We start from the raw sequence: 14,088 nt of genomic DNA on the forward strand, positions 1-14,088 counted from the left end.
TTTACACAGCAATACCAGACATGCTTCTTTGAACAAGAAAAAAAAAAAGTTCATTACCATTCTTCTAGATCTGCGCTCCTTTCCATTTCCAAGGTAGAGGAGAATCTTAAAGCCAGGGAACCAGCGCTTGAACTCCAACTCCCAACTAAGCAACTTGCATGTTCTTACAACAACAAGATGAGGCCCCCAAATGCCTGAAAAAAAAAAGAAATTTTTTAGTTGCATAATTTCTGGAATGACATTTTTAAAATGTCCTGCAGACCTTAGCTGCAACATACCCTCTTGCCCTGCTAGGTGGGCCATGTAAGCCACTGTCTGTACAGTCTTCCCAAGTCCTGTTTCATCAGCTAAAATCCCATTCAGGTGTTTCTTGTAAAGATTCACCAGCCAATCCACCCCAACTTGCTGATAATCCCGCAGCATTCCATGCAATAAAAACGGTGAAGGACTACGGTTCTACAAAAGAAAAAGTTAGATTAGAGATTATCATATGCATAGTCTATGTTTGAATATGTGTCTTTTTCTATAGATATCTTACTGATGAAGTTGTTCTGAAGCTTCCCTTAGGCAACATAAGTTCTGTGGAAGCAGCCACTTCAGCGATGTCTCTGCCTGGCTTCCCAGAGTCAGAGGATGTGGCTTTTTCAGAGCCATGATACTGGTCCACACTAAGAAGGGAGTCAATCAATACAGCCTCATGTGGGCTGTCTGACATGCATTCCATTTCTGAAAAGAACAACGTAAAAACGTATTAGATTATTTCTAGAATGGCATTAAAGAAAAGTGTGAAGATTCTGTCTGGAAAGGCACCTTGAGTCTCTTCCACATCATCATCATCACTGTTAAGACCAGGCTGAGGCCACTCAAAGCCGTCTGCATAGGCACCAGCATACTGTTTCCTCAAAGAATCCAAAGGCATCTCAGCTAGAAATGAAATATAAAAATATTTTATGAAAAAAGCATAAAAAGCATATATATAAATATATGAAAATGTTATAGAAACACTGTAGAAAAAGTTTGCTTTGTACTAACATGCTTTTTAATATTAATAAATGCTTTCACTCCAAATTTATTAACTGTGGGATGAAATCTTAATTGTGCATACCATCTTTGGCAAGATCAAGTAACTCTGTTTTGTGGTCAGCGTCCTTTTCTATACCCTCCTGCTCCTCGATGGTGCTCTCTTCATCTGAAACTGAAGATAAACACAGCCTTCTTTGAGCATACAAATATTTATACATAAAAAACAAAAAGAAAAAAACCTTTAACATACCATCTTCATCAAAAAAGTTGAAACTGGGTTTAAATTTTTTTGCTGGGGTGACCCCTTCCTGTAAAAAAACAAAATAGATTAAAGTATTATCAAAAATTTTTTTCTGGAGAACAGGAGTGACTTATTTGGGATTTTATAAAACATAAATAGGCTCATATATTCCTTATTTTCCCACTGGTGGCTCTTTAGTGGTCGCTTCCAGCTAACCATTAGAGGGCGTTGTAGGTGTGTGTATCAGTATTTCAAATACTTTATTTCAGATACTTTATCCCTCAATGGGGAAATTCTTCTCAGCATTTGACCCATCCCCTGGGGGAGCGGTGAGCTGCAACTGAACTGCGCTCGGGAGGCGATAGCTTTAAGGGTCTTGCCTAAGGACCCTCACTGAGTGATGTTAACTGCTCGCCATTGATATGGTAATTGCCCCCAGTACCATTGTTTCTTCCCCTCAGGGAATCGAACCCTGGATTCCCGCATGGTAGCTTCACCTGAATTCTATATTTTTCTTACTTGCAGTGATGAAAGTCAGGCAAGGAAATAATCCCTGAACTTTTCTTTGAGCGATATGGCGGGCGCGGAGCGAAAATATTGAAAAATACATGGTCTTAGATGAATTCTGGTACATTCTGGCAGCTAGTCATTCACTTCTTAATCAAGAAACTAAGACTAATTGGAGCATCATCATTCGTCATTCAAACCCCTAGTTTGACTTGCCATTAAGGACTTGCTGGTCCTAAAAAAGAATTTGGATAATTGCTAAAAGTAGCACAATCCTACAATCAAAGCTTTTCCAAAAGCTGCAGAACATACAATTGCTAAAATATAGTAACATCAAAGCCCCAAATGGCAAAAAGAACACCAGTAACTATGATATTCTATGAAAGTACCTCATTTATTTGAACCATTTCTGCTTTAGAAATACTGTTTTCTCAAACTATAATTACATCAAAATATGGGATCTATCTATCTTTCTATAACATAATACATCAATTCTTTAACACCAATACATGGGAAATATCAAAACAAACATACAAACAAAATTAAACATTGTAAACATTCTTTTTTAAGGGAGTGTGGGTCCAAACCACCAAATACGTATAATTATAATTAATGTCAATAATGTTTTTGAGCAAAACTGAACTAAATCCTGGTAATTAGGAAATAAAAATGAATTAGATAAAGAAATGTATTCAAATGTTTCAGTTTTGATCAATGTGGTCGTTTATTCTGCAGTCAGATCAAGAAAATCTACAAGGGGGGGGGGTTCTCCTGGTCAATGGGGCACTGATCAAAGAAAGAAGATGAAAATCCCAGACCAGATTTAACAAACTACTACAAACGGTACATACAAACCATTCACAGACATGACATAGATGGCAATTTTAAACAATGTCTAATCATGTTTTAATCTCTGCATAATTTCCACCGTAACTAATTGTATTAGAACGGAGAATTAAATTCTGAACAACACAAATTGTACCCACCTCCAACATTTATCTTGCGAATGTACGTTTAAAAGAAATCGCCATATTTGTCTTTTTCCTCCAGAAAAGACCACTTAAATTTGTTTTTTATCTTCTTTTCACAACAGAGGTCGTGACCACGCTCAATAATTACGATGCCCGCCATTATTTAACAAAAATTTGATTGCAAAGTTTACAGATTTGTTTGTGAACGTTTAGCGTCGGTCCGCCAGTTTTGGTCTCTAGGGAATTCGACACGCTGACCAAGTGGTATAGACAGAGCCAATCAGAGCCGTCGACGCATCTGAAAGCAACTAAAACGTCCCGTCATTGGTCAATTAGGCCGTGAAGACGAAGACAAGATAGCCGCGCCCATAGAGAAAGCGATCCACGGAGAAATATAGAAAATAAAGCGAAAATTCGCCAATTTCAGACAATTTTTTCATCAGGAAAGCGATTTGTCCGTGGAGATCAGGTCTTTATTTCCAGGAAGATACGATCGGTTTGCTCAAAAACCCGGATTTCCGGGAATTCCCGGAAGACTTTCATCACTGTACTTGCAATGATACATTATTATGCTTGTTTTTGTCTATTCCTACCTCAAACTAATGCGGGAGGGCAAGAAGTGATCAAACTGAGTCACAGATTTTAAAAGCGCCGTCATTCAGAAGATATTGAGAAGGTAACGATGGCATAAGAAAACAAAAAGACCAAAAGATCTCATGAACCCAGACATGTAGACATGATTGCTGATGCTATTTAAAATGAACCTGATGTCCACATATCAACAGTGTCTTCCATGGATTGTCAACAAGATATAGTCAACATTTTCTTTAGCAATAAGGCTAAAAACTTGACGGTCGCTTCTCCCACACGTGACGGGAACGTCTAGTTTACAGACACATTTCTGGACAAGCATCCAAAGAGGCAGCGGATGCAAATTTGACGGGTGAATCCTGTTCAGTGTGAAGAATTACGGTTTGGCAGATTTGTTCAAAACTTCTGAGCAACCTATATATAGTTTTTTTCTTCTTTGTTATGTTTTTTTTTTGGGTCCTGTGACTTATACTCCAGAAAATACAGTAGACTGTAGATACATTCTTTCCCATGTTTACCTGAATTTCAGTAAGGCACTTACCTCTTTACTGGCCATCTCTTCTACTGACTGACTGGACACTGTAATGCAAGTATGACAAGATCAGAACAAAAGTTACATAAGTCAGCCGTTTACCAAATATAATCAACAGAGTGGAAGAAAGTTGTCGTGCTATATCATCCACAATGTAAGAAGATGCCTAAGTACTAAATGTGATGCTACTAATTGTTTAACATTTATGAGCAGACAACCACAGGAAAAGCAAACAGATCACCCCAGCTTAGTGTGACATACCCGTGGCTTTTTGTAGGCTGAGTGCTTTCAGCTTCTTCTCATAGATTTCAAACTGGAGTTTAATTTCTACAACCTTTAAAAAAAACAAACACATTCTTTAAACAAATTTATATTTTAACAACCAATATTGTGGTTAGGAAACTAACACACATACCTGGTCAATGTTAGACCAAAAGAACTCCACCTCTCTAGCCACAGTGCTGGCAATATGACGTAGATGAGTTTCCCTTTCTTGCAGTAATCTTTCTTCACTTTTTTCTCGTTCCTGATGGTAGCGGGCGCATGTACGAACAAGCTGCAGTAAACAAAATACTTCATCTTTAAACAAAGCTGAGTAGTCCAATATTTATGTTGGATTTGGAAGCCATTTGTTTTTCATTCAACTTTATTCAGCTTGAATAAAGAAAGAATCTAAATAAAACGAAATAAAATCTGAAAGGTTTGCACACCATACTCCATGATTCAAGTGGTTTTGTTTTGTGGGTCTTTTTTCCTCTAAAAATGTCTTACCTCAACAACAAAGAACTGTATCTTTCAAGTCTCTTATAGCAACAATCGTCTTTGATAATTGATGAGTCAGTAAAATATCAGAAAAAATCTTGTCTTTTATATTTAAATTAAATCTTTTTTACACATTGGAATAACAGTATTCCAGGCAGAGTAGCAGCAGATCCCCTCACTATTTATTTACCTGCTTAGGCTACTTTCATGAAAATGTATGTAAGGGTTACAATAAGTTACAAATGCTCCCTCACATTTTATTATTTTAAAGAATAACTATACGGCCATTGATGGACTAACATCGCAGCAGAATAATCAACGGATGAGTCTCAAACTTAAATATTGTAAAGGGAGAATCCCCATCACCTGAGAGACTAGAGTAACAGAAACATCTAGACAAGACTGTGCAACAGAAAAATGGGTGTGGTCAATACAAAATTGAAATGCTGTTCTGTCGGTCTTTTGTTTAGTGTAACTGTTCACAAAGTAGTTACATAGAAAATCTATTTAATCGAATCACCTTATTGTGTCATTGGTTATGAAAAGGATTCATTTAATTTAGTAGCTCGGATTTCAGATTCAGTGACACGTTCGTTCAGATTTATCTCAGAAAAATGATTGATAAACCTTTTTTGCGGCAGCCTCCTTCCATCTTCTCTCTTGTGCAAAGTCAGCAGCCATCCACTGCATTTCCTCCAGCAGATAATCCCACTGAGACTTTGGTCTGGAGGCCTCCACAAGTTTGGGAAGTCTACTAGCAGCCCACTGGCCCTCCTTCCTCAACTCAGATATGCGCTGATGGACTTGACTTTCCTGCGACACAAAAGCGGATGTGATGTAAGATAATATGTAAATATGTTTGCTTAGCTAACATATTTACAGAATATGAAAAAAAACTAAACAGAAAATGCCCTTTAAAAATGTGGACAACAGTAATGTTGGGTGGGAGCCATCCATCTCAATCGATCCTTTAGTTTATTTTATATATATTAGCTACCCAAAAAAGAGCACTTATTTTTAATCATATAGCTTAAATAATACTAATTTAGGAAAGACTGTTAAGCATTTTCTAATCTTTATATAACTCCATATGAACTTACCAATTTAGCTTGCTCAATTTGCTTATCTTGACAACCTTCCTGTGAGGACTGCATGCTGTTTTGACCAAAGCCACCGATCTTGACTGTCGATATTCCATTGGTTCCAGTCACTTTAGACTGAGTGCTTGGGCTGATGTTAGAGCTGAGAGTACGAAGAGAATTGGCTGAATGGGAAGCTGGAGCAGAGCTGGGAGTACACAGAGGAGCAGAAGACATGGACGTTGCTGCTACAGAGTTGGTCACAACTCTCTGGACTGTCTGGTTTGGGTCGGCCACAGGGCGAGCAAGAGCCACAGTCTGCAGTGTGTGAAAGTAAAAATAACAACAAAAAAAAAACCTTAAAGATTACAGCACGATCCAGTATTGTGGAGCAGTCTTTTATCAAACAGAGGTCATAAGACTCCAGAACGTCAACAGTCTTTGCCTTAAAGACTAACCGCTTGTCCCGACTGCAGAATGGCTTGTGTTGATTGCTGTTGCAACTGGAGTTGAATACCCGGTTGCATCTGCTGTTGCAGCTGAGCCTGGAGTTGCGTGTGGGGGTTAACTGTGGCCAGGAGAGGCCCTCCAGCCTGCACCTTTACTTGTGCCTGAAGTTGGCCACTTGGTGGAGCTGAATTCTCCACCAACTGAGCCTGCTGAGAAAGTGTCATGGACAGGCCAGCCAGTGGGAGGGTACCTTGAGGCAACCTGCCAGGTAGCTGAGGAGGAGGAGTGTGAAGGCTTGCAGCATTCTGTACAGGAGGCCCTTTAGATGGGTCGTACTGTTGCTGGTTCTGTTTCTGTCCTGCAATCTGGACCGCTTGAGGAGTAGGCGGCATCCCGCCTGTGGAAGTGGCAATGGAAATATAGGAAATGGAGTAGTATAACGAGCAACATACAAATGGTAAAACGTCGTGTTGTAAATGATTCCAGCTTTTTCTACTAGCAGAGGTGTTGTTCCATTTTTTTTAGATTTTTTTTTAACATACTATAAAATTCTTAGCATCCTATTTTTAATGACTTGAGAGACCCGTATCTAAAAGATTAATATTTTGAATCTAGTGCAGATTACTGGTTGTTATTTACATTTGAACCAACTCTGTGAGCTTTAGATTTGAAATCTCCTGGAACTGCCTGATAATGAACTGGTTAGACCTTGTTTATTAGCAGTAGTGTACCGTACTACTTTCAAATGATCTGAGCAGAACTAATGAAACTCATAGAGCAAAATGATTACAGAAGAAATTAAATTAATATGAAGATCTACATGTCTCTCAAAGAAAACACTACTTTGATAAATGCAAAACCAAAACATTGCATTTCAAATGTTGAGAAAATGTTGGAATAAACATCAAAAATTATACATGCAAGAAAAGTTTTAAAGAGAAAATAAAAATGATTTCTTATAAGAAAAAGTGGGGGAAAAAAAGGTTTAAAAGATAAAGGAAAGGGTAAAACAGGGGGGAAAAGAACTACAGAGCAGACAGAAAAACAGCACATGTTGAACATGCATAAAGCAATGTTGTTATTGCAGTTATCAAGGCATCTGGATGCCTTACACAGCGACAAAGCACAGAGGTCAGCATTGAGACACACACAGGGTTTTGCAGACAGCAGGCCTGAGCGGAGCTGTGCACACTAAAGCAGCACCTGCCTTACCTCCCTGCATGTGACACCACCTTGCCTAGACGCCATCAACACCTGGCCCTGACACACCCACACCACCACAAACGCAACAACCCGTGCTGTGAACAAAACTCCTCCACATGATTTCCCTCCTACTAGGACTGAGGGAAAGAAGCCAAGTCAGAACAAAACATGAGTAAACAAAGATGACAACCAACCAAATGAGTTTATGACGTAAATAGGACATACTTGACGTATGAAAGATGACTGAATCCACCCTGATGATGCAAAGAAAGACCACTGAACAAGACAGAGTGGTAAGGAATGACAATAGAAAACCAAAAGGAAGAATGGCATGTGGATTCATAAAATGGCGAGAAAGTAACGTCCATTGGAGAGTGAATTCATGCTCACAGAGATGCCAAATCCTGGGATCCACTTCCAAAATAAATGAAAAATCCATCATTGCAGGAGAGTCTGTCTAAATGAAAGCGACTCAGATGAGTAAACTTTTGATAACATGATGCAGATGACGACAAGTGATCAACAGGGGAAAAAAGAAATCATAAGACATGGCATCTTCCCATCAAGTGACTACTATTCTTCAGAAATGGATGGTCTTCTTCCTCATTTATTCAGGTGCTGGCAGCTAAGTCTGATCTTCCTGTGGACTACTGAGGATTCCAGCAGAAGAATGAAGATCAGTTTGTTGATGCGATGTGATTCGTTTTTTGGTAAATCTCCTTTGTTGGAAGAACGGCATTGATCCGGCCGCGTCGAACAGAACACACAACGACCTGGTTGTAGCACTCCTACCTTGCGCAGTCGGCATAAGCTGCTGGAGTGGCACGCCAGGTGATCCTAAAGGAGCTACACCAGGATGCTGGAAAATCAGCCCATGGCGACCAACGTCAATCCGGGGCCTCTTAGCCTGATCTGGGATTTAAAACACACAATACCCTCATAACGCAAAAAAAAGAAAGGCACTAAGCCCAGAGCAATGACCTTCGGAAGACCTCACAGGTCACCTCCTCTTCCTCGATTTAGACTTCAACATAAAGCGCTAGTAGAGGATGCCAAATATCTAAAAGCAGAAGCAATTAGAGGGAAAAAGAAAACAAACAAAAACAAAGCAAACAGGGAGGAAACAAAGCAACATAAGCCAGACGGGAGACTGCAGTCCTTACCCTACCTGTTTGAACTGCACTCTGTTGTCTCTTAAAAGCATCCATGTCTCCAGGGTTTGTAATGGTGCCAGAAGCAGTCCCTTGGTGTCCCTGCAAAAAGAATCCCTCAAGGAATCAGCAACATGTCGTAAAAACAAAATACCCCAAAAAACAAACAAACAAATACTTTAAACTAAATACAGAAATGCGTAGAATATTTGGTCACAATTAGCACAAAAAATAAGTGTATCACCTGAAACTGCTGCTGAGTAGAAAAAGCAGCAGAAACATTGGGAGGAAGCTGTGTTGCTATGGCGACAGGTGTCACTGCTTGGCCATCTTTTCCAGTAACAACTTTTACCTTTAAAATATTTGTAGATAAATTTGAAGGAGGCATTGTAAAACACATGTTGAATTGGATGTCATGAATGGCAATTTAATAATAAGATGTGTTTTGGTTTTTAAAGTTAGCTATCGTGATACCTCATCGTTAATGACCTCTGACTGTTCCTCTTCTTCATCTTCGTCCTCTAGATCCAAATCACTCTGTCTTAAGTAAGTATACAAAGGAACACAAGGCTTCTTCTTGAACGCTAAATAGTCCATCATGTTTCCTTGAAGGTGTTGCAAAAAGAAAAGTTCAATCAGGTATTCTTTGAACACTTCTTTTAGACTCTCCATCTTCTTGGTGTGGTGGTCCAAGCACTGTTTTCTCAGCTGGGCAATCTCTGGGGTAGAGGGTGCCAGTTCCTCTAACTTTTTGGCAACTTGTTTTTTCACTGTGCCAGCAGTCATGGTGGTGGATGTTAGAGGATTGCTTGGAACCCCTTGGGGTGGACTAGAGAGGGATGGACTGGTGGGTGGAATGGAGGAGGGTATGCTAAATGATGCTGTAGCTGTGCTTGCTGCTCCTGCAACTACACCCTGTGCAGTCTTCTCAAATATCATTGGGCGTGCCAACTGTCCTTGAATGATACTGCTGATTTGTGGAGGTAGGTTTGAAGTGGTGATGTGGCCAGGGTTGCCCAGAGCAGAAAGGTTACTACCAGTGGCAACAGGGCTTTGAGGTCCAAGGTGGTGAATGGTGCCCCCAGTCTGAGAATGAGGCTGAGAAAGCCTACGTTCCCTCACAGAGCCTGCTGTTCCTGGAGAGGTCAGTTGTACTTGGCCAGTTGTAGCCGGTGCAATCTGGGCCAACCCTGTCCCCTCCTGATAGACAAAGTGTCCTCCTCCTGATGGACTTCCTAAATTGATTTGTCGAACTAACATGCCAGCATCCACAAATCGTGTTGGACTTTGTCCACAGACACCCAATGCTGTTGAGGGAGCACCTGGCCTTGTAACACCTTGTATTGGAATGGGACTATGCTGTGTGGGACTTTGTGGTTGAATGGGCTGGGGTACAGGTGATGTCACCTGAATATAAGAGGACGGACCATGCTCAAACCTCCACTGAGGTGCTGTATGTTGAAAACCAGGCGACGCTGGATTCTGGATAGGGAGTGGGGTAAGAGTAATCTGCTGGTTAGCAGTCACCATCTGCCCCACATTTTGTAATGTAATGTTTACATTCTGTCCTGTGACAGGGCTCCGGCTCATGATTATCTGATAATTAGGTGACTGGGGGGCTGAGGGGCTGGCAGCCGAGGAAAAGGTGGTCACAGGGGATTGAGGGTGGGCAACTGTTTGCTGCTGTGTAGCTGCCAAGGATGGCTGTTGCTGCTCCTCTGACCCACTGACAGACTTGGATTTTTGAAGCTGTCGTTGCATATTCTGCGATCCACTTCCATGGTGCATTGCGTGACACCGTTCCTATGCCTCAACACAACGATCTGTAAAAATAATAGTAAAAATCAAAACAGAGATTTGTCACCACCAAACATAAAAATCCGATTAAACAATAGGCGACTCATAGGTAGTAATATAATCAAACAGAAAAAAACGAAGTAATTGTAATTGTTTTTGTTTAATGCCAACAGTGTTGCTATTGATAAGTGTCCAGCGGATAAATAACATTTTCAAGCCATTCATTGCTGAACCTTTAATATAACACAACACATCTTTAATCAAAAATGACTCTCATCAGAAAGAAAAATAAAGAAATGATGGCCAAACTGGAAAAGGAAATATTCTAGACTTATAAAGTCTCACAAAGTTTCTTACAAAAGAAAACAAAAGAAACCAAACTGATAAAAACCCTGAACTACAAAACTAGAAGATAATAAAGATAACTATATTTGTCCAGTATCATTTTCAAAAGTTACCTGCAAAAGGGAAACTGTATTAAGTTTCAATCATAGGTAACAGAATATTTCATATATAACATCATTGCTACAATAGACATGGCTACCAACTTTGCAAAAAGGTAAAACAAAACAATAAAACCCAAGTGGTTGGTCACCAAGTTGCCATTATTATTTATCTTAATTTATTACAAATCAACTACAAAAAGATTTGCAACATTAAAAATATCCTTCGAAATAGTAAAGTAAATTACAGTTGATTTTGACATTAAATTACATTTTCTAGAAGTGTTTACGTGAAAGACTTTATTCACAATATTCAATGTTGACGTCCACTTCATGCTGCCTTACATGCGCAACACTGACAGTGGCTAGAGCTATTCTTGTAGCATTTCACTGGCAGTAGACACAGAAAGTAAACACAGGACAACGATTTGAGCAAAAATAAAAACCCAGTTTTAAATTTAGGTTAACTAACAATTTGTTTTAATTGCAACATTAAAGCAAGTCGTTTTAATATTTAGAAACTAGCTGAACGCGTGCTAACCGATGCTACTGGTTAGCTTAATTTCGCTAACAGGCCAAGAACTAATAAATAAAAGTATTTTGTCACAAAGTGTTACTTACAATGACTTGGATCTCTGTGTGGGTTGCCTAAATTCTAAGTCATATTAAAGAGTAACATGCTGTAACGGCTTCTATTGTTTGAAATATAGAATACTGATATTGACAAACGGCTTTTAATGTTTTGGAGCTAAGATAATTTCATTCAGCAATATGGCTACCGCGGCAACCTCTTCTGCATGACCCGGATGTGGTTGTCACTCCCCTTCCCTCGGGATAGAAAATGTGACGTAGAGCGAGTTTTAATCAGGTTTTTTATTTGTCCATTTTGCTTATATTCAATGCCATCAACACAAGAACGTGCCGTTGAAATATAATAATCATAAGAATTTTTCTACTCCTTGCCTAATTTTACTTTATTAAATGTACATAAAAAACATTTTTAATTTGGGTGGAGGTCAGACAGTATATTGAATACATTCGTTTATTCCCAATATAAAATTGTTTAAAATGTTAAGGCTGTAATGTTTTGTCAAATCTAGTTTACATACCCATTCTGTCATTTCCTTACCCCTGGGACTTTATTTAATCTGTGTGATCATTTCTTGTTGATGTAGCGCAGTTGAAAGTTACGGCCAGTAGATGGTGCTAATAACCCATGATTCTGACTAAAGTTGTCTTTTTTTAGTTCTTTGAGAGATACCACAGCTCAGCTCTGGGTAAAGTAACTAACTATCCGGTTAAGTTCATTCTGGGCTCCATTTTGATTTCACAAAGTTTTTTTTACTGCTTTGAAAGGGAGCTACAAGGTGGCAGCTAAGCATTTCACGGACGTTTGTGAACCTGAGTGCCTCTGGAGACACCTCGTCTAGCCTGCAATCCTACCAACTATTCTTTCTGGTGCTTTGGCTCTCTGTACAACACTTCTTTTATCATATCATCATAAACACATGGTATTAGGTACTAGTAGAGGTATTAGTACAACAGGGGCGGGTCCAGGATTTTTTTCTCTGCAGTATCTTAGGGGTTGCTAAGTGACTGTAAGGAATTGCATATTTGTTTTTGCGTAAAATTACATTTCCAAGAAGGAAAGTAACAGGAACGCATATTCATACGATGCTAATTAATACCAGATTTACATTTATTGTCTTGTCAAGAGATTACACTTTTTAACCATCAAAGTCTGAAGAAAGAGACGGAGATGTTCATGTCTCACTCCCAGAAGAAACAATAGCAGACATTGAAGACAGGTACTTTGGAATTCTACAGGCAAATGGCAACTTGGAACAGGCAATAAGGAAAGCCGCAACAGCCAAATACCTCCAATGAGTAAGACAAGTCCTGAGAAGCCAGCTCAGTAGCAAGAACAATAGCTGGGCAATAAAAAGTTATGCGCTGCCAGTTATCAGACACCCTGCAGGAATAATAATATGGTCAAAGGAAGAGATACAGACCACTGGTGTTGAGACATGAAAGCTTTGCACCATACATGGAGGGTTTCATCCCAAATCCAGCACCCTGAGACTGTATGCTGGCCACAAGGAAGGAGGCAGAGGGATAATGAGCGTGGAACCCACTATCCAGGATGAAACATCCAAGATGCATAAATATATCAAGCTCAAGACCCCAACTGACAGTGTGCTCAGTTAATGCCTCAGGCAATGGAGAGCAGAGGATACAGTGCTGGAGGACAGATCCTCATGGGAGGACAATGCCCTGCATGGGATGTACCACTGGACCATAACTGAAGTAGCTGATATCAAGAAGTTGTACCAATGGCTAGAAAGGGCTGGCGTACAGGACAGAACTGAAGCACTCATCCTGGCAGCTCAGGAACAAGCCCTGAGCACCAGAGCAAGAGAGGCTTGGATCTACCACACCAGACAAGACCAAAGGTGTAGGCTGTGAAAAGAGGCACCTGAAACAATCCAGTACATAACTGCAGGGTGTAAGATGCTGGCAGGGAAAGCATACATGGATCGCCACAATCAAGTGGCTGGAATAATATACAGGAACATTTGTGCAGAATATGGACTGGAAAAAAAACACAGTAAAAGTGGGTAACACCTCCTAAGGTGGTAGAGAATGAGAGGGCAAAGATGCTGTGGAACTTACAGATACAGACTGACAGGATGGTAATTGCGTACCAACCAGACATTGTAGTGCTGGATAAAGAACAGAGGAAAGCTGTTGTGGTGGATGTGGCAGTGCCAAGTGATGGAAACATCAGGAAGAAGGAACATGAGAAACTGGAGAAATACCAGTCAGAGAAGAACTTGAGAAAGTATGGAGAGTGAAGGTGACAGTGGTGCCTGTGGTAATTGGAGCACTCTGGGCAGTAACCCCCAAGCTGGAGGAGTAGCAACAACAGATCCCTGGAAAGACCTCAGACCTCTCAGTCCAGAAAAGCGCAGTGCTAGGAACAGCTAAGATACTGCGCAGGACCCTCAAACTCCAAGGCCTCAAAACCAGCCAGAGGGGACTGAGGGTGAGAGAGACCTTTTTAATACACTATTTACCAAAGGTATTTGCTCACCCATCCAAATGATCACAATCAGGTGTCCTAATCACTTGGCCTGGCCACAGGTGTATAAAATCAACTAATCAGACATGCAGACTGTTTTTACAAACATTTGGGAAAAAATGTGGCCACTCTCAGGAGCTCAGTGAATTCCAGCGTGGAACAAATCCAGTCATGAAATGTCATTACTCCTAAATATTTCACAGAAATCTGTCACCTTTATCATATCAAAATGGGAACAGCAACTCAGCCAGAAGTG

The 14,088-nt window shown here is 40.1% G+C and overlaps 1 protein-coding gene across 15 annotated transcripts in view; it reads right to left on the reverse strand.

Annotated features, from left to right (window-relative positions):
* Positions 1-11,567, reverse strand: part of ep400 (E1A binding protein p400) — a 35,103-nt gene extending 23,536 nt beyond the window's left edge. For 13 of the 15 annotated variants that reach the window (XM_078952708.1, XM_078952711.1, XM_020706140.3 and 10 more), the window contains exons 1-17: positions 11,372-11,567; positions 8,985-10,333; positions 8,755-8,862; positions 8,528-8,612; positions 8,152-8,271; positions 6,165-6,553; positions 5,728-6,024; positions 5,255-5,440; positions 4,281-4,421; positions 4,127-4,199; positions 3,875-3,912; positions 1,274-1,331; positions 1,106-1,195; positions 811-924; positions 539-726; positions 279-456; positions 58-194 (exon numbers count right to left, since the gene is read on the reverse strand). In XM_078952708.1, coding sequence (XP_078808834.1) covers positions 58-194; positions 279-456; positions 539-726; positions 811-924; positions 1,106-1,195; positions 1,274-1,331; positions 3,875-3,912; positions 4,127-4,199; positions 4,281-4,421; positions 5,255-5,440; positions 5,728-6,024; positions 6,165-6,553; positions 8,152-8,271; positions 8,528-8,612; positions 8,755-8,862; positions 8,985-10,298 — 3,516 coding nt within the window. In that variant the 5' untranslated portion in view covers positions 10,299-10,333; positions 11,372-11,567. The remainder of the gene's footprint in view (positions 1-57; positions 195-278; positions 457-538; positions 727-810; positions 925-1,105; positions 1,196-1,273; positions 1,332-3,874; positions 3,913-4,126; positions 4,200-4,280; positions 4,422-5,254; positions 5,441-5,727; positions 6,025-6,164; positions 6,554-8,151; positions 8,272-8,527; positions 8,613-8,754; positions 8,863-8,984; positions 10,334-11,371) is intronic. The other 2 variants (XM_078952713.1, XM_011479431.4) reach the window with 1 other exon arrangement.
* Between the last annotated feature and the right edge of the window lie 2,521 nt (positions 11,568-14,088).

This window comes from Oryzias latipes, chromosome 9, assembly GCF_053564925.1.
Source record: "Oryzias latipes strain Hd-rR chromosome 9, Olatipes_Hd-rR_3.1".
NCBI lineage: Eukaryota > Metazoa > Chordata > Actinopteri > Beloniformes > Adrianichthyidae > Oryzias > Oryzias latipes.